Here is a 20,819-nt window from a genome sequence, read left to right on the forward strand (position 1 = left end):
AATGTTTTTTGGGGGGTCCCCCATGGATTGCATGCCCCCCCAAATTTGGGGTGGGGGTTCCAGGCAGCAAAAATGGCCCCTGGAACTCCCACAGTATCCCACCCCAGGATAAGGGTGAGTTAAGTGAAGGCCGCTGCAGCAGCTCCCTCCTGCTTCCACCCTCAGAGAGGAGGCATTGAAAGTAAGCTGGAACAGCAGCAGAACCAGATCTAGGGGTTAGCAGTGGGCCCCCGGAAGGGGTGTGGGGCTAGGCAGGTGCCCCATGAAGCCGACCCTTGACGATGTTCCCCAAATCAGCTCTGAAGCGGCCCGGCATCCCCACAGCCCTGGCTTGGACAAGCTCTCGCAAATGCTTTGACAAGAGTGGCCTCTCTGCTCTTGAGTAGGCAGCTAAGCCCTGGCTTTGGTGGGAGAAGCTGCAGCTGTATTATGATTATTGAATATTCTGGCACAGCCTCTGGAAGGAATGAGATGGAAACTTTCCTAGCGCCGTGTTTTCCATTGGCACGCAACCAGGCTGCGGTTCAAGCTTTTCCTCGCTGGCAAAGTCAACCTTGGCTCTATTTGCCACTGATAAACAATCCTGGAATATAAGGCCACCTGACAGAGAGCTTCGGCTTCCAACTGAGATACTCGCAGCCATGATCAGATTCCTCTTTGCTGCCCTGGCGTTGGCTTCTGCGGGTACGGTTCCAAAGTATGATAAATAAGGGGAAGGCTTCTTTTTTTAATGTGATGCATAATTACCGAATTCATAGCCACAGGAAGTGAAGAAGGCTGCTGCTCCCTTAGATGGCTTTGGAAAAGGAGTAGAGCAATTTATGCGGGGTAAATCCATCAATGGTTATCACTCCTGATAGTAAAAACAAAATGGATCTTTCACATATGGGAGCGGTCAACCTCAGTGTGTCTGATGCCAGGGACAGAGAAAAGAGCTCCCTGCATCATGCGTGTTCCTCAGGGGCATCTCTCTGGCCCTCTCTTGGATACAGGTGGCTGGACAAGTCGCAAAACAGCTGTTGGGTTTGTACGGAGAGCCTAGATGGTGGGTCAGAGTCGGACATCTTTGGCAGTGTTCTGCAGACTCTCTTGCTCCTTGCAAAGGAATCTGGGGCGGTCAGTGTTCTCGAAATTCTGTGCAGAGAGGTCAAAACTGGTAATTCAACCAGGAGTGGGAAAGAAATAGAAGCAATGCTATCAGTAGCAGAGGAGGATTATAGGTTCTTAGAATCATAGAAGAGTAGGGTTGGAAGGGGGCCTCTAAGACCATCGAGTCCAACCCTCTGCTCAATGCAGGGATCCAAGTCAAAGCATCCCTGACAGATGGCTGTCCAATTTTATCTTGAACGCCTCCAGTGTGGGAGAGCCCACCACCTCCCTAGGTCATTGGTTCCATTGCCGTATCGCTCTAACAGTCAGGAATTTTTTCCTGATGTTCAGCCGGAATCTGGCTTCCTGTCACTTGAGCCCATGATTCCGTGTCCTGCACTCTGGGATGATCGAGAAGAGGTCCTGGCCTTCCTCTCTGTGACAACCTTTCAGGTACTTGAAGAGCGCTATCCTGTCTCCCCTCCATCTTCTCTTCTCAAGGCTAAACAGGCCCAGTTCTTTCAGTCTCTCCTCACAAGGCTTTGTTTCCAGTCCCCTGATCATCTTTGCTGCCCTCCTCTGAACCCTCTCCAGCTTGTCTGCATCCTTCTTAAAGTGTGGTGCCCAGAACTGGACACAGCACTCCAGATGAGGCCTAACCAGTGCTGAGTAGAGGGGAACTAGTACTTCCTGAGATTTGGAAGCTCTTGATATGCCACTTGAAACTACTCTAGGAAGCTCCCGCAAGCCTCCAAACAAGTCATGATCAATATGCACCGCTGATCGTGCCAGGAGGCATGGAAAGGTTTGCCACGGAGCACCTCCCAGACATGCATCAGGCGTTCCATGTTGTAGCGTTTGCTCTGAAAGGCTCTGCATTTCCAACTCACCCAGACTCAGGAAGAACCAGCTCCTCTCAGGCCCCATGTTCCAGGATTTTAGTATAGCCACCAGCCATCAGAGACCAGGGAAACTCATAGGAGGGTGAGGGGAAGCACTGCTTACAACTAAAGCACCTTTGCAACAATATAGAAGTGGTGTTGTGTGGCAGGCCAACCATTTAGCTCCCTTGAGTGTCATCCATTTTCTACGATGAACAACCTTCTGACGGCTTCTTCTGCTCTGTGTCTGTTGCAGCCTTCAGCTGTGGAGTTCCAGCCTACAAGCCCACCATATCCCGAGTTGTGGGAGGAGAAGATGCCAGGCCAAACAGCTGGCCTTGGCAGGTAAGAGGCAGTTCTCCGCTTCACTTGGCTACATGATTTCTTTGAAATTTAGGGGGATGACACCTATATCCTCATATGTGCCAACCATTTGTCCGGCTGTACTGTGATCTGCTGGGCTCAATCAACTGGTGTGTGAGTGAGTGTGTGTGTGTGTGTGTGTGTGTGTAGAAGCATTGTAATTTTATTTATTTATTTGTGTGTGTGTGTGTGTTCTTTTAGCTTTCCTGCTTGTAGATAATTGTGACAACCCAACCAAGCATTCTATTCCCCAGAAGGTTTTCTTTCAGAAGGTCTGAAATTCAGTGTATCTGGATCTCTCCCAAATTCTGCAATTCTGAATTGTCCAGTCGTGTTCCCAAAGAGGGACCGACGCAGCAGAAATCCTCCATTGTTTTCTTTTTCATTTTTGAACATTTCTACTTTTTGCAGAGTACTGTACACACATGCAAAGGTTGCTGAAGCTTACGGTTTCTTCAGTTCCTTCCTGTCTTCCCACCACCACCTCCATTACCAATGTACAAGTCCCCATTGATAAAAACCTGCAAAAAAGCCACCTTGATGAGACCGCATGCAAGAGTGCATCAAGATTCCTTTAGTGCTGTGTTTTATTCATGCACACAGGTGCACATGCACATCAGTAAGACGATGTGCAAAAAGAAAGCTGTTGCAAAGTGTGCATGCTCCAGTTCTGGAAAGAATTTTAAAATTCCTGCTAGCTAAGCCAGAATTCAGGAGGACTGGGGCACGGAGAATCAGCGGACAGAAGAAAACAGGGCCAAACTTGCTCATACCTACTGCTGAGCTACAGTCAGATCATTGTGTACACTTTCCTAAAAAATCATTGATTGACTGATTTGTATCTCACATTTCTACCAAGAAAAATGGCACTCAAGGTGGGTTACAATCATAAATCAAACTTGATTAAAATACAACTACAAACACAACAATTACAAAATAAAAACAACATCCAGCCCAGCACACCCGCTTACACGCCAAAGTCCTGCTTGAATAAAACATTTTTTTGTCTGTTGATGGAAGGTCAGCAGAGAAGGAGCAAACCTAACCTCCTGCAGCAGAGAGTTCCACAGCCAGGAGCAGCCACCGAGAAGGTCCTGTCTCATGTCTCCACCAAACGCGCCTCTGAAGGATGCAGTCTTGAAAGAAACGCCTCTCCAGAAGATCTTTAGAACTAGGCAGGCTCATATGGGAGAAGGCAGTGTCTGGGTTCAGATGATCAGCGAGGGAAACCACCCGGCGCTGCTTGTTTCCCCCGCCCCCACATGCACCAGTTGTGCTGCCAGGAGTCACCTAATAACCTGCATTTCATCGCGGGTTGTCATGTCATCCGAACCCGGGTCGTGACGCAGGCGTAGTGCATTTCCACCCACCCTACAACCCAGGGCTTGCTGTATGGGTTGTAGGGTGGGTGAAAATGCATTTTGCCTGTGCTGTGCACCGGGTTCTCACGGCACAGAAACCCGCGATGTGGCCCAGGTACTTAGGGTCATCCTGGCTGTGCAATTGGCATGCACAGGGGCAGGAGAAACACTTGATGCTGCATTGTTTTCCCCGCCAATCGTAAGTTGTATAGGGGTTTATATGTCAAAATCAGCACTTTGAATTGTGCCTGAAAACAGAATGGTACCAAGTGAAGCTTTTGTAACAAGGGGGTGACGTGCTCCCTGAAACCAGCCTGGTCAGCAGTCTGGTTGCAGCATTCTGGACCAGCTGAAGTTTCCAAACCGGTTTCAAAGGCAGCTCCATGTAGAGGGCGTTACAAACAGGACGTAACTCAGGTAGACGTGATCAGGGCCAGATCAGCCACCTCTAGGAATGCACTAGCCTGAATATCCAGATTCTGCAGAAAGGGAGTCCCAGAATCCATGCTATAATTTCAGATTTCACCCTTGGGCTTCAAAGTTTCATATTTCAAATTCAGCTTGGAGCTGTGGAAAGGTTATCTCAACGTTCAAAACGCAAATGCTTTCCATTTGTGATCATCTGCTGATTGTGTTGGTTTGGGCAGGAATAGGATACGAAATCTAATAAGCAGTCCTGGCAAATACCAGACTGCAGTTGCAGGTCAGATATTGCCCCGTTCATTATACCATTGCATGCCAGCTAGCAAATACCGTCAAAATATGCTTAAGCTCTCCCCACGTCTCCAAGTGGTGAACAGTCCAGGAGCAGGGCCTTCAGGGTTTAGTTGTCTTCTGGTGAGGCTTAGGGAGACTGGAGATTTAGGATGTCTTTGAAACGTTTCCTTTATTTAGAAATAGACAAGTGAAGCATGTTGAAAATGGTAGATTCCTACAGCAGGTGGGAAAAGTGCTGGTTCTGCATCAGATTCCTAAAGAGAACAGCTGCTTCACATCACCCCCCCAGCCCCCCTGCTGCTTCCAGTAAGATGTCAGCAATCTCTTTCTCTCTCTCTCTCTCTCTCTCTCTCTCTCTCTCTCTCTCTCTCTGCTGCAAACAGTTTATTTGTCCTTCCCATTTGCTCTGACAGGTGTCACATTCCAAAAGCTGGGGATAGAGAGAGTCCCAGGCCATTAATGAAAATATCTGCAGTAATGGCCTTTCATCAAGTCCCTGACTGTCTCCCCAGGCAAACAGATGGCCAATTTGACCTTTGGGCTAAGAGGGCTGTATCCCTTAGCCCACCACCTTTGAAGCCCACTAGCCAGTACATTTCCCCAGCTTTCAATTTATTTATTTTTTAAAAGCGAGTCATAGAATCCTAGAAGAGTAGGGTTGGGAGGGGCCTACAAGACCATCGAGTCCAACCCTCTGCTCAGTGCAGGAATCCAAGCCAGAGCATCCCTGACAGATGGCGGTCCAGCCTTGTCTTCATAGAATCATAGAATAGTGGGGTTGGAAGGGGCCTACAAGGCCATCAAGTCCAACCCCCTGCTCAGTGCAGGAATCCAAGCCAGAGCATCCCTGGCAGGTGGCTGTCCAGCCTCCTCTTGAATGCCTCCAGTGTGGGAAGGAGCCAGTGTAGTGTAGTGGTGAGAGTGACGGACTGGGAGCTGGGAGATCCGGGTTCTAGTCCCCACTTGGCCATGGAAGCTCACTGGGTGACTTTGGGCCAGTCACAGACTCTCAGCCCAACCTACCTCACAGGGTTGTTGTTGTGAGGATACAACAGTGAGGAGGAGGATAATGTAAGCCGCCTTGAGTTCCTTGCAAGAGGGAGAAAGGCGGGGTATAAATGCAATAAATAAATAAATAAATAAATAAATCTGGGCTCCAGAGTTTAAGAAGGTCTCTGGCCCTTGTAGAAAAACCATAGCTCTCGGCCTGCTGATCAGGGGGGCAAGAGGATATGACTATGATAAATATGACGATGTTAAATATCATAGCATTCCAGCTGTCAAATACAATCTGTCATATTTTAAATGATAAAAGGGAATCTCAGAGTCAAGTATCATTGGCTGCAAAATACCACTGTCAACTGTTCAGTGATGGTGCTGGATATTTGTCTGATGTTTGGGGGGTTTGGGGGCTGTACTTTCGGGAGGGAACATTTTGGTTCTGATTTGGGTGAAGGGAGCTCATGTGAACATCCCCCAGGCTCAGCCTGTCACTTGCCTGTCACTTTTAGGCTTCTCTTCAATACCTCTCCAACGGGAAATGGCGTCACTCGTGTGGTGGGACTCTGATCACAACCAACTGGGTCATGACAGCTGCTCACTGCATCGGGTATGCTGAAACATTGCTCCCACTTGAAACAGGTTCAAGTACAGGACCAGCGACTGGAAGAATACGACCTCCCTTCCTTCCACGTGAAATTTGGGGCTCATTTGCAAATTCAGTGAGATGTCCAGCCCGAAATTGGTTTCGTTATTGAGTGAGAGAGAGAGAGGTTGCGGTCAAGGATGTCTATCCAACATATGCTGCCCAGATAGCATCTGTCTGCCTGCCAGTTGACTGTCACACTCCACCATATCCCCCAAATAGATGCCAGGGTGGAGCTATGTAGATGAGAAGGCAGGGCTATGCAAATAGGAGCAGGCTTAATTCTTCACGCTGGAAGTCCCCCTGGGCTAAGTTTGCAAGGAGATGGCCTTCTTGGAGTTGTAATGCCTTGTAACAGTCTGGAATTCACTGGCAGAAGATGTGGTGATAGCAACTCACTTTAAGAAGTGGTTGTACAAGAGGAGGAGGAGGAGGAAGAGGTGAGGTGTGAGAGCTAAATGGAGCCTCCATCTGCAAAGGCAGTGTACCTCTGAATACAAATTGCTTGGGGTCAAGCGAGGGAGGAGAGAGCTGCTGCATTTCTACCCTGCGTATGGATTAGCCACTGTGGGAAGCAGAATTTGATAGCTGGGGCTCCGGACTGCCAGGCCAAATGTGAGAAAATGAGGGCGGGGCGGGGGGGGAGCCAAAGGAGGTTGGTGGCTCTGATCTCAGTGGGGCATCCGCTCTGGGTTTCAGTCAGAACCAGTCAGAACTCTCAAGGAGCAGAGCTAGAGGGAGTGGCAGTGTTTTGGGTGGAGCTAGCGGGCACAAATACGGGGTAGTTATATGGGATAGCCTCTGCCAGAATATGGGCTCACAATCCCATATTTGCCTACATTTAGCTTGTGCTTCTGTTTAAGTAGATCGGCCTCACCCAACATGGTGTTGGACTACAACTACCATCATCCCCAGGCAGCATGGCCATTGAAGAGCTCAGGGTTTAGGAAGGGTGCTTTCCAGTAACCAAGCCTGCCCCTAAACTGAAGAGCACGTCACAGGAGTTATCTCACGATATCTCACCGTTTCCCCCTCCCTCAACTTCCTTTCCCTTCCACACCCCCGCTATGTCTTGTTCCTACTGTAAGCTCCATGGGACAGAGACCATGGACCATTCACATTTATGGCAATGTTATTATGAACGTGATGGTTTATTATGCAAAACTCCCTGACCTCGCACTCTTTCTCCCCCTTCAGTTCTCGGACCTATCGCATGTACCTCGGAAAGCACAGCCTCGCAAACAGTGAGGCCGGATCCGTCGCTCTTTCTCCAGAAAAAATCGTTGTTCACCCAAAGTGGAACCCAAGCAGAGTTTCAAATGGGTAACGTCATATGTTTTGCTTATACAAAAAGTTAGAAGAAATTAAGGCTGCTAATGAACCAGGAGGAAAGGGCCTGGATTTTAACCTCTTGATTAAATTTGGGGATGGTGGTAAGAAAGCCGCCATTTCTGGCTCTGTGTGCGTGTGTGTGTGTGTGTGAGAGAGAGAGAGAGAGAGAGAGCTGCATTTCACTTAAGAATGCATGTTTGAATAGGCCAGGGGTCTCCAACGTTTTTGGGTCAGTGGGCACATTTGGAATGTTGAAAGTGAGTGGTGGGCACTCTCGCAAAATGGCTGCCATGGGGTGCTTGCTGATTCAGAAAATGGCCGCCATGGCAGGCGCGGCTGGCCATAATGCACCCATTTCCTGGAAGATAAGCTGGTGAGACTAAAAGGAATTTGGTCAAAACCTAAGTACAAGGTAGAGGGGTGCGTGTGTCTGAGCTTCAACACATGAAACCACTCTTTTGAACAGATTTTTCTGCTCAAACACTCATTTCACAGAAAGTAACCGTTGTGGCTCAGACGTGTGGGACCCACAGGGATCTGTATTAGGACCAATGCTTTTCAACCTGTTCATAACTGATCCGGAGTTAGCAGTGAGCTGTCAAGTGGCCAAGTTTGCAGATGACACCAAATTATTTAGGGTGGTTAAAACAAAAAGGGATTGTGAAGAGCTCCCAAAGGATCTCTCCAAACTGGGAGAACGGGCATCCAAATGGCAAATGGGGTTCAATGTAAGCAAGTGTACAATGATGCATGTTGGGGCAAAAAATCCCAACTTCAAGTATAGCCTGATGGGATCTGAGCTAGTGGTGACTGACCAGGGAAGAGATCTTGGGGTTGTGTGGACAGCTCGATGAAGACGTCAACCCAGTGTGCAGCTGCTGTAAAAAAGACAAACTCCGTGTTAGGCATAATTAGGAAAGGAATTGAGAATAAAACTGCCCATATCATCCTGCCCTTAAATCTATGGTGCGACCACACTTGGAATACTGTGTGCAGTTCTGGTCACCACACCTAAAAAGGGATATTGTAGAGCTGGAAAAGGTGCAGAAAAGGACAACTCAAATGATCCAGGGGCTGGAGCATCTCCCCTATGAGGGAAAGTTACAACAGCTGGAATTGTCTAGCTTAGAGAAAAGGCGAGTGAGGGGAGACAAGAGAGAGGTGTGCAAAATAATGCGTGGTGGGGAGAAAGGTTGGTACCTGGAAAACCACATATCCTATGGCCACCTAGCCACTGACTAGCGGCCATAGGATTGCTCCCTCTGTGACTCTGCACACCACCTAAACGAAGAAGGCTTGTGGTTGGGAGGAACCTGGGATGATTTTGTATCTGTGCAAAGCCACTGTAAACTCAGTTCTGATCAAACAAACACAGAAAAACTCCTGGGCTGAGGGCGTGCGCAGAGACACCCCATTCCTTCATTCTGTGTATTTCTGCCCTCCCTCAATTGCTATTTTGCACCTGGCTCCAGAATGGCAGATGTTGGGGTTCTAGTAAAAAAACAACCCCAAAGTAGATTCTGCGAGCCTGAGGTTTGCCTGCTACTAGCATACGGGGGCAGATAATCGTTGCAGAACATCCAAAAGAGAAATACTAAATTTCTAAATAGGTTGAGGGTGCAATCCTATGCATGTTTAGGCAGAAAATCCTGTGCATGTTTAGGCAGGAAAATCCTGTGCATGTTTAGGCAGAAAATCCTGTGCATGTTTAGGCAGGAAAATCCTGTGCATGTTTAGGCAGAAAATCCTGTGCATGTTTAGGCAGGAAAATCCTGTGCATGTTTAGGCAGAAAACGCTGGCTGGGGAATGCTGGGAGTTGTAGGACTTTTTCTGTCTAAACATGCATAGGATTGGGCCTTTAACATTGTTTGTCTGTATTGGACATTAATCAAGAAGAGGTTTATTTTATAAAGTTGAAAAAGAAGACCTCAGTTATCCAAAGGCCTTTGTACTTGCTGGTAGATGGGGGCAAGTTCACTTCTGCCTTGAACAATTGGGGTTGAATCCTGCCTCCACAATTTTTCAGTTGGTGTGCCTAAGTTATATCCTGCACTCTTCATCTCTGTCCTTCCCCATCTCCCCATCGAAACCAGGAACGACATTGCGCTGATCAAACTCTCCCAACACGTCACCCTGAGCGACAAGATCCAGCCGGCCTGTGTCCCAAAAGCTAACAGCATCTTACCCTCCAACTTTGCTTGCTACGTCACGGGATGGGGAAGGCTGATTAGTAAGTGCTGTTTGTGGTGACGCCTCCCTAAAGAGGAATAGGCAGTCAACTCAGTGTTCGTCAAACTTCTGATAGCTATTGGTGCTAGCAGATAAAAATGGGGGAGTGGTGAGGACGAAAGTGGCAAAGAGCATGTCTGGGGGAAGACAGCTTTCTCCCCCATGCGAGATTTCTGAAAAAGGTGTAATGGTATATTTCATGTGAACACTCCCATCCAAAATATACCGTTCCCTCTAACAGCAAACTCCAGTGGTGAGTGCCAATGGAAACTGAACCAAAATAGGCCACTGAGAAACAAGAGGGAGGTATCAGCATGCTCAGCAGACACATGAGATTTGCAGAAGTAGAATTTTTAAAAATCTAAGTGCACAAAACACCCCTCAAAGAACAGCCCCGTGAGGAATCAACATTCTCCATACCCATGGAGAGTTGAGTGCCAGCTAGAAAAGAGAAGCAGAGAAAGGGTGTCATGCCATGCGTAACTGAATGCAAAAGCATTAAGTGTTGCAAGATGGCTACTTTAAGAAGAGGATTGGAAGGAGGAAGCTAACACCCACTCTGCAAGTTCACCGCCAGTGGGATATGTTATCCCAGTTATGACTCCCTCCATGTCTTTCTCACACCTCTGGGTTTGTAATTCATAGGAAAGAAGTAAACAAAACCAGGTGCCATGGAAAATTATTGCTCTTTGGCAAAAGAATAACAAAGTAAGCATGCATATACATTAAAATGGAGACATTAATTCAATTGTCATTATATACAGCGCATCCAAGAACTGAAAAATTAAAATCTAAATTGTAACATTCACTGCTGTGAAAACAGTCCCTTTTAAGAACTGAGGGTTGCATCCAGAATCCAGATTAAGTGGGACAGCTTAGTCATGACTAACCAAAGTCCCATTGACTTCAGGGGGTTTAAGTCTGGATCCGACCCTGAGATCTGAACCAGATGTAGCACTCCTGGGCTTTTCTGATAATGGGGATTATTATTTTTATAAAAGTTTGATCACATGCTATTAGAAGCTAGGCTAGAAATCTCCAAGGATTGGAAAAATATAGAATCGCTTTCTGTTTCTCAGTGATATCAAAGAACACGGAAGCATGCTGCCATGGGCAAATGTACACCAAAATTTCATGTGCTTTATGATTCAACAGAGAACGATCACTAGATTGAGCATTTGTTTCCATTCATCTCATAAACTAACAGGAACCCACATCCTGGAAGGATGTGATTTCTTCATAATATTCAAGAACATTACCTAATCACTATACTGTATATGACTTTTAAAAAAATACTTACCTTCTAGCAAAGTGTAGCTTTTTGTTATTGATGTTGTATAGCACGTTTAAATTTTGATTTTTTAAATCCTCTATTTTTATTAAGCATTTCAGACCGATACATTAAAAGAAAAACCAATCCCTTTAAAATAAAAGTGTGTATACACGCACGCACTCTATCGATTTAAAATGAAGGGGTCATTTTATTTAATTACATCTTTATTTCATGGCAATTGTTTTTAGAGCAGTGAACATTATATGATAGCCATGTTGAATTTTTTTACATTTTCCACATTTTTTTACACGATGACCTTGTAGCTCCCTTCCAACCCTACTATTCTATGATTCTATTTGATGCAAAATGTATAATGCCATCTAAAGGTGCAATCCTATGCATATTTCAACAGAAAAATGTCCTACAATTCCCAGCACGCTGGGAGTTGTAGGAATTTTTCTGTCAAAACATGCATTAGATTGCACCCTTAATGCATATGTATGCATGTGAACCTTGTACAACCCTTCTTCATGAGCAATCTGCTGAAAACAGGTATCTTTAAAAAAAAAGAGAGAGAGAGAGAGAGAAGATTTTGGACACCACCTTATGGATGTTTTCCTCACTGCTGCCCCCCCCCCCCTCCCCAATGAATTAGTATCTTGGTTCTGCTTTAATGTATATCCACCCTTAAACTGTGGGACGGGATGTGCTACCTTAATCAAAATACATGCAATGATCAAACCATGATTTTGAAAGCATCTTGAAATCATAAGCCTTTCTACACAAGGCTTTTATTATGCACTCATGAATGCTAAGTCATGGTAGTTTGCAGGTCCTTTACAGAATGTCACCATCCTCCAAGACCTCTCCCGTGCTTTGCAACCATTATCACAGTTTTTTTTTAGATCAAGTGAAATGCAGTATTTTTTTGAGTGGTGTTATAGTTATAGCATGTAATTGCGCAATTCTGCCGTACCACAGCTCCATCTAGTGGCTGTATAATGAAACATGTAGAAAGGCAGAGAAAGGAAAACCCTGGAGGAAAAAAAAAACATGTAAAGGAGTCGAACTTAATCCTGAAAAGAATTCAGAAGCAGAAGCCCCGGTGAAGGTGCGGGATAAAAGCCTCATGTAGAAATGGCCCGATATCACTCCTTTGTCTCATAGGTCTGTTGGTCTTGGTCTTTTCTAGCAAATGGCCCATCGCCAGATATCCTTCAACAGGGCCAGCTCCTTGTAGTGGATCATGCCACCTGCACCCAGCTCAACTGGTGGGGAAGCACAGTCAAAACTAACATGGTCTGTGCAGGCGGCGATGGCGTGATCTCCAGCTGCAATGTAAGTCCATGGCATCAAGGTGTGAATAAATAACATTTATTGCATTAGTCCTTAGGCCATAGCAGCACAAAACTGAGTAACAAAGCTCACAACAACTTACATAAGAATACGGTCATCACTAATTAAAATTAGTAGTTAAAATCAAAATTTTTGTGAACCGCCCAGAGAGCTTTGGCTATTGGGGGGTATAGAAATGAAATGAAATAAATTAATTAATTAAAACATATCCTTAAGAAAACAAGCTTTGCATATAAAATACATTGACTTATATAAGAATGCATTTCTCAGATTTTCAAATCTTCCAGGCAATTCACAGCAATAGAGTTTACATACTTTTCTGTACATTTAGCAGCCTTTTACTGCAAAAGAAGCAAGCCTCCAGACCACATACTGGTTAGCTGCTTGCAGCAGAAAACCTGATTTCCTCTTTACATCCTGAAATTTCTTTTTTTCTTTGAAAGGGATCTAAATAGCAATCTCTAATGTCAGTATATAATTGGCTTTCAAGCATATAATGTGCTAACCCTTCCAAAACTGGGGTTTCCCACAAACACACCATCTCTCTTGGACCGGTATACCATAAAATTGGTATACCGATTTCATCATTGAATCCATTTGTTCGAAGCACAATCGAGTGAAGGCCCCTTGGTATTCCAGTGTCATGGGGAACAGGGGTGTCGGAATAGAGAGCGCCCAATGTGGCTGCTGGAACGAATCATGCCTGAGAACTGGATTTGCAACCCATAACATACCCTGCAACTTACCATCACAAGATCGGGGCAAGCCACTCGCTTTGATTGCTTTAGGCGGGGATTTGACAAATCCGTGGAGGAGAAGCTCACCAGAGCAGAGGAAGCGTATATTTTACAGAGCAGAGCAAATGCAATAACACTGGATCTGCTTTTCTGGATCAGGAAGTCCATCTCGTCCTGGATCCTGCTTCCAGCAATGCTCAACTAAATGATTCCAGGAAGCACACAAGGAAGACATGAGGAAATAGCCCTTCCACACTGTTGGCTGCACAGCACGCAGTATTCAGAGGTATACTGCCTCTGAACATGGAAGCTCTATTGAGTTGTTATGGCTCATCGCTACTGATAAATTAGAACGGCTCTAATAATTCATAAGTCAACCCCTGCTAGATCTAACCAGAGCCGGTGTTGTGTAGTGGCGAGAGTGTTGGACTGGGTGTCGAGAGATCCAGGTTCTAGTCCCCACTCGGCCATGGCAGCTCACTGGGTGTCTTTGGGCCAGTCACAGGCTCTCAGCCCAACCCACCTTAGAGGTTTGTTGTTGTGGGGATAAAACGGAGAGGTGGAGGATTATGCACGCTGCCTTGGGTTTCTTAAAGAGGATGTTTCATAAAGAGGAATGGCGGGATAGAAATGTAATTAATTAATTAATAAATAACCAGAGGCCCATCTAGTCCAGCTTCCTGTTTCCGACAGTGGACAGCTAGATGTTTAGGGGAGGGGCCGTAGCTCAGTGGAAGAGGACCTGCTTTACATGCAGAACATAAGAAGAGTCACGCTGGATCAGGCCAAGGTCCATCTGGTCCAGCATTCTGTTCGCACAGTGGCCAACCAGAAGACTGTGATAAGCCCAGAAGCAGGATATGAGTGCAGTAGCACCCTCCCGCCCATGTTCCCCAGCAACTGGTGTGCAGAGGCATCCTGCCTCTGGTACTGGAGGTAGCACAGAGCCATCAGGACTAGTAGCCGTCGATAGCCTTCTCCTCCCGGAATTTGTCCAGCCCCCTTTTAAAGCCGTCCAAATGGGTGGCCATCACCACATCCTGTGGTAGCGAATGCCATAGTTGAACTCTGTGTTGTGTGAAGAAGCCCTTCCTTTTATCTGTCCCGAATATCCCACCTATCAGCTTCATGGCCACAGTGACACACACCTTAGTTACATCCCGTCTGGATTACCGTAACGCGCTCTACGTGGGGCTGCCTCTGAAGAGTGTTCGGAAACTTCAGCTGGTTCAAAGAGCGTACCACTCCCCTGCTAAAACAGCTCCACTGGCTCCCGGTCTGTTTCCGCTTTCCGGGCACAATTCAAAGTGCTGGTCATGTCCTATGAAGCCCTATACAGCTCGGGTCCAGGTTATCTGAAAGACCGTATTCCCCCCTATGAGCCTACCCGTGCCCTGAGATCTTCAGGGGAAGCCCTTCTCGCCGTCCCGCCACTATCACAGGGGGAGAGGGCCTTCTCAGTGGCTGCCCCAAGGCTCTGGAAGTCCCTTCCCAGGAAGGTGAGAGTGGCACCCTGCTTGACTTCTTTTCGCAGGCATGTAAAAACTTTCTTGTTCCGGCAGGCCTTTGGGGATAGCTAGCCTGTGAGAATAGGACGGATTGATACTCTATTTCTTGTTGTCTTTTGATGTTTTGATATTTTATGCAGTTTTAATATTATTGATGATTGAATTATATTTTTAACTTTTGTATACTTCTATTTATAGGTTTTAATTGTACAAGGTTTAATGTTGCAAAGCTGCCTTGTGTCCCAGTTTTGGGGAAAAGGCAGGATAGAAAGAAGACGATGGTGATAATAATGGGACGACCCCATTGGGTTCTAGCATTCTGAGAAAGGGAGAAAAATGTCTCCCTATCCACTTTCTCCACACCAGGCATAATTTTCTACACTTCTATCATGTCTCCCCTTACTCTCCTCTTCTCCGAGCAAAACAATCCCAGCTGTTCTAGCCTTCCCTCATAGGGGAGGTGCTCCAGCCCCTTGATAATTTTAATTGCCCTTTTCTGCACCTTTTCCAGCTCTACAATGCCCGAACTGTACACAAGACCTTGGTTCAATCTCCTGGAGAGCCATTGCTGGTCAACCAGGGGGGGCTGGTGGTTCCGATGTCAGTGGGGCAGTGAACCCGCTCCAGGTTTCAGTCAGAGCCAGTCAGACCTCTAAAGGAGCTCTCCAAGGTTGGAGAGCCCCTTTAGAGTTCTGACTGGTTCTGGCTGAAACCCAGTGCTGATTCACCGCCCCACTAACATCAGAGCCACCAGCCTCCGCTGCACTCGGCGTAGGCAGTACTGAACTACATAGACCAATGGTCCAATTCAGTATAAGGCAGCTTCCTTACATCCTAGGGAATCCACACACAGAGCATAAAGGAAGGCACTGGGTCGCCACCATCATCTGCCCCAGCACCTGGCATTCCGGAGGTAGAGTGTCTCTGACCAAGGAGGTTCCACTGAGTTGTCCCAGCTAGCTGCATGGATAGATTTATCCTCCATGCATTTGCTTAATCTGCCATTCCCTAACCTGGGGCTCTCCAGATGTGTTGGACTACAACTCCCATCGCTATTAGCCATGCTGGCTGGAGGGCACCAGGGTGAGAAAAGCTGGTCTAACGCCATCTTAAAGCAATCTCAGCCTGTGGCCATGACGTCTATTTCCATCATGTGGGTAGCAGGCCTGATCCACTGCTGGAAGAACAAGCATCCTTCGTGCAGGCAATCCCGCTGCTCAGACAAACCCCGACAGGTTCCTGCTTCTGCGCAGCTCCAGCCCGTGTTAGCGGAGACTGGCGGCCCAGAAGCATTTTCTCCCTCGCTCCCAACCCTCCGTTGAGTTCTCTTTGGTTATTTACAGGGGGACTCAGGTGGTCCGCTGAACTGCAGGAACTCTAGCGGAAAGTGGGAAGTGCACGGCGTGGTCAGTTTTGGTTCCTCCCTGGGATGCAATTACCCTCGCAAGCCCTCCGTCTTCACGCGGGTCTCCGCGTTTAACGACTGGATCGCTGAGGTGAGTTTTGGTCTCAGGGCAGACCTGCAATTCTTTCTCATGGATGCAGAGCCAAGCGGGGGCTTTGACCCCGAACCTTTGGGATGGCAGGAGACATGGCGAGACCTCCCTTTCTACTTGGGGCCTGGGGGTGCTGCCAAATTTCTCCCTAGATTTTGGAGCACTAGATAACCTAGTTTTATTTCTAGGGGACATTTCTGTGTATATTTCAGGAGGGCAGGGGCCCCTTGAAAGAGCTCCCCCCCAACCCCAGTGTTACTCTTACAGGGGCAATCTACATTACAACTTCAAACTGGTTTCAAACCTGTTTTTTAGTGATTACCGCTACCAAATACAGGAATTCTGGGAATTGTAGCTCTAGGAAGGGGGGCCGCTTGGGCAGGGGACAGGGGTCTCTAGCAAAGAATTCTCAGTACCCTCATGAAACTGCAGGATCCCTTTAGATAAACCGGTTTGAAACCAGTTTAAAGTTGTAACGTAGATTGGCTCTCAGTTTTTTTTTCTTTTAAATTCACTCAGCTGTTTCTGACATGGAAGTGATGCGTTATGAAATCCTCCATTCTTTTGTTTCTGAGTGTGGGGCATTGTGCTGTACACAGCTTTGAGTTCCTTCGGGGTGCAATCCTGTGCATGTTGAGGCAGAAAAAAGTCCTACAACTCCCAGCCTGGCTGGGAGTTGTAGGACTTTTTTCTATCTCAACGTGCACATGATCGCACCCTTAGTTGAACTGTTTAGGCCTATTCAGCTCAGGCATGTTTCCCCCCATCTCTATGCTAATAAGGTGCATGCTTTCATTGATGAAATAGCACTCTTGATGTGCCCACAGGGGTGTCTTTATCAACCACTCCCGTCAGAGCTGTCCTCAGACCACCTTCCTTGAATAGGTAGAGCCCACAGCTGACAACTGCCCTGAGGCACCCTTTAAAAAGGATTTTCCAAGCCCAGCAGGTAGCTGCATCTAGCTTCCGCTTTAACTTTCCCACAACAGCCCTGTTACTATATTGCCCCAAGGAACACTGGTTGGGTTTGCACCACACGCTAACCCACGCTCAGTGGGTTTTTGTTAAACCATGGGCTGTTTGTTGAACTGTGGGTTAGCATGTTGTCTGAACCCAGGACATTTTCTGCAGGGTGGCTCGTTCACCATGCAATGCAGCTTATTTCTCTCGAACAAGCCACCTTGAGAAGCCATGGTTTGTTGCTGGGTTGTTCAGGGCAGTTAACAAGCCACCTTGCATGGTTAACAGGCCACCCTGCGGAAAATGTCCTGGGTTCAGACAGCATGCTAACCTACAGTTCAACAAACAACCCACGGTTCAACAGCAACCCACACTCAACCACTGAGTGTGGGTTAGCATGTTGTGTGAACAGCCCCACTGTGAGAAATTTAAATGGCGATCCCCATGGGGCAGGGGATGCTGCCTTCCTTCAGAGCCCACCGATGGAAAAGAGGGACCACAAGATGGCATTTTGCCCTCTCATGCAACCTGGCTTTCTGCCCATGCCCTTAGCCAATTTGCAGAGGACTCTCTCTAACCACCTCGCTTATCGGATGTGATACAGGTTGGCAATGAAGGGAGAGCCTTTTCGGTTGTGGCACACCAGCTATGGAACACCCTTTCCAAACAGGGTCAAGTTGGTATCCACACTGCCTTCTTTTAGACACTGTGCAACCTTTCCAAACAGGGTCAAGTTGGTATCCACACTGCTTTCTTTAAGACACTGTGCAACCCCTGTTTTAGTTCATGAAGGTCTCTTAGCTCACTGATTTCTTTTTGTATTATTATTTTAACAGAAACGTATTATAACGTCAGAAATACACAAAATCAAATAAAAAATAAACTATTTCTGAAATAAACCCAAACAATAAGTTTCATCTCTTGGTTCATTGAAGCATTCATTGTTCTTTTTTATTTGCACATTAAAAATTTTGAAAACCAACCTGGAATCTTTTTAGATGAACAACAGTATAAAATGTTTTAACTAACACCAGCTGTATCCTGATATTTCTTTTGCCCTTCATTGATAAAACACTGCCCAACTTTAAGGGGGCGGGGAAGCAATGTGCATCAGAAATGGAGAGAGGTACGGTGGGAGAAAGAGGCAGCAGAGTCAATGGAACTAAAAGCCATAGCAAAATGTCTGTGCTCAATTTCTAGAATCGATTTTGGAAGTTCTCCTAGTTATTTGGGGATTTGGGAGGCGTTAAATGCAGGGTGCAGTCACAGCGCAGTCCCCTACTTTCACCTTTGGCTGTCTCAACAGCTCGGGTTTCTGCTGGATTTGCCCCAGACACATCATTTTTGCCATGATTACTTATCAGAGGCCTTTGCTCTTCCCCAGTAGCTTGTTGGGTACCTTTTGGCCTGGGGGCCCTGCTGTTGGGTACCATATCTGATACTTTTGAGAGCATTTCCATAAAATTTTCTTGGCAAACTTTTTCCGGAGTAGGTTGCCTGGTCTTTCTCCAACCCTCCCCATTTATCCAGGCTTGGGACTGGCATGCACAGAAGTGTACATGGCTGGATTGCAAGTACTGGAACATATAAACCCAGACATGTCATTGGATGGAAAAATCATGAAACTGCGATTGACTTATTTTGGCCATGTTATGCGGAGGAACTCACTAGAAAAAGCAATTATGCTCAGATTGGTTAGCGGCAAAAGGAAACCTGGCCGCCAAAGAACAAAATGGCTAGATACCATCAAAACTGATACCAACCAGAGCATGGAACAGCTCAAAGAAACAGTACAAGATCGGGATACATGGAGCGAGATGATCCATAGAATTGCCAAAAGTCGGACACGACTGAATGGATAATATCATCATTAAATGCAGGGCAGAGCCAAACAAAAGAAGAATAAAAGAACAGAATTAAGAAAACCCATGCATACGTGGGTGGGCTTTATAGACTTCCCTAATGCCCTAACATAACCCTGCTTTTTAGAGTAGAGCTGTGTGCAACTGGCCTCTCAAAATTCTCCAGCCTATTTGTGGACAGAGAAACGGGGCGGGGGGGAGTTTCACCAAATTTCTCCTAGGGGAGGAGAACTTCTCCAACAGTTTCTCACAGGTAGGGCTCACTGTTGTTCTATCAAATGGAATGAGAATGGTCGAAAAAAATGTGAGATAAACTTTCGGCACAGCGCTATTTTAGAGAACAGGGTAAGAGAGCATTGCAGGGGGAGGGTTGGCTGCAGATTAGGCTGGCATTTAGTAGTAGTCTAGCTAGCACATGGGAGCATCCTTACCGGTGAGGAGGTCTTGCCCACTGAGGCAGCCATTAAATGTTTTGAAGCCCCACCCTACTTTCCACATCTGCATGCACACCTGTCTGGGATCGGGGCCACAGAGACAAAACAAACCCAAGCAGGCAAGACAATACGAAAAAGAGAAATGCAAAGAAGCCAACGGGTCCCGCTAGCTGAAATGAAATCTCATGTTTTCTCTCTTCCCCCTCCCCCTTTTCTCTTTCCTTTGCATCTTCTGTAGGTGATATCGGAGTAGCCAGCTTGCCAGGAATAGCGTGAATAAAAAAAATGGTAATAAAGAAATCAACCATCTCCAGGCTCACGATGTATTTATGGGGCTGGCCTGCTTCCAGCTTTTATCTCTATCAGTTTGCTTCCATTTGCCAAGAGGTTGCAGAAGAGATGCTAAGAACATCTGTTCATGTCTAGATTTTCTTGGCTTGATTTTTTTTTTTTTTTTATGAACCGGGTCTATGTCTGGTGCAATATGTTAAACAGCCATTTCCAGTTCAGATATGGGGATAGGAAATTCAGAATGAGATGTGTTATACAGTTCCCTAAGAAGGTTCTGGTTTAAGAATGTAATCCTATGCATGTTTAGACAGAAAAGAAGTCCTACAACTCCCAGCGTGCCCCAGCCAGCATGATGCTGGGAGTTGTAGGACTTTTTTTCTGTCTAAACATGCACAGGATTGCAACCTAAGTGCATTATTGTAAGATGCTTTACAGTGCGATCCTATACATGCCTACTCAGAAGTAAGTCCCATTGATTTCAATGGAGCTTATTCCCAGTTGTGTATAGGATTGAAGACTTACTCAGGTCTTGCAGGCATCTGGACACCCACATAGCGCTTCCATTAATGAAATCCCATTTGCCCACTATTAAACGGCAACATATTCTGCCCAGGAAAAGGCCGTTTCCTCTCTCATTAGTACATGCATTGCAGGAATGAGCACAGCTCTATGCGTGAGTGACACAAGTCCTCTGAGCATTTAAACTTTGCTGGAGGCTCAGTGCTTCCTCTCCTGCGGCGCAGGACACTCATGTGGCCATTTTTAAAGAGGGGAAAAAAGAGGGGTGCCTCTCAATTGCTTTGCCTATTTTTTTTTTCTTATACTCATTTATAAATCGCCTAAAATGGCTAGGCACCGAACAAAAATGTAAAAAAACAGGCTCTGGCCCACAGGCTTACAGTCTCGAGAGGAAGTCAAAACAAATGAGGGAGAGAGAAGTAGGGATGGCGGAGAATTCCGCCACCGACTCCAGAATCCGGCCCCCCGGAGTCTGTGGAGGAATGGAGCAATCCCCACCACCAACCCGCGAAGCCTGCGCGGACCGGATCCTACCTGCCTCCAGTGGATCCGGATCCGGCCACTGCTGTCCTCTGTCTGGTGTGCGGCCGTGAATGGCGTCGTGCGTAACAGACGCCATTTGCGTCCGTGTGGGTAGCCATGATAGGCTACGTAAATATTTACGTGGTCTATCACAGCTACCCGCAGGGATGCAAATGGCGTCTGCTACGCCATTTGCGTCCCCGCTTTAGCCATGATAGGCTACATAAGTATTTACGTAGCCTA

General features: G+C 46.7%; 1 protein-coding gene across 1 annotated transcript; it reads left to right on the forward strand.

Moving 5' to 3' along the window:
- Window positions 1-615: 615 nt before the first annotated feature.
- Window positions 616-19,844, forward strand: LOC146335426 (chymotrypsin-like elastase family member 2A). Its single transcript, XM_084821891.1, has 8 exons — window positions 616-684; window positions 2,227-2,315; window positions 5,923-6,020; window positions 7,254-7,379; window positions 9,483-9,619; window positions 12,084-12,229; window positions 15,836-15,988; window positions 19,483-19,844. The coding sequence occupies exons 1-8, from the start codon at window positions 642-644 to the stop codon at window positions 19,495-19,497; spliced, it is 807 nt and encodes a 268-aa protein (XP_084678017.1). The 5' UTR covers window positions 616-641; the 3' UTR covers window positions 19,498-19,844.
- Window positions 19,845-20,819: the final 975 nt, after the last annotated feature.

The sequence above is a fragment of the Heloderma suspectum genome, chromosome 15 (genome assembly GCF_057233095.1).
Source record: "Heloderma suspectum isolate Gila_16-S chromosome 15, 16-S_ref, whole genome shotgun sequence".
Classification (NCBI taxonomy): domain Eukaryota; kingdom Metazoa; phylum Chordata; class Lepidosauria; order Squamata; family Helodermatidae; genus Heloderma; species Heloderma suspectum.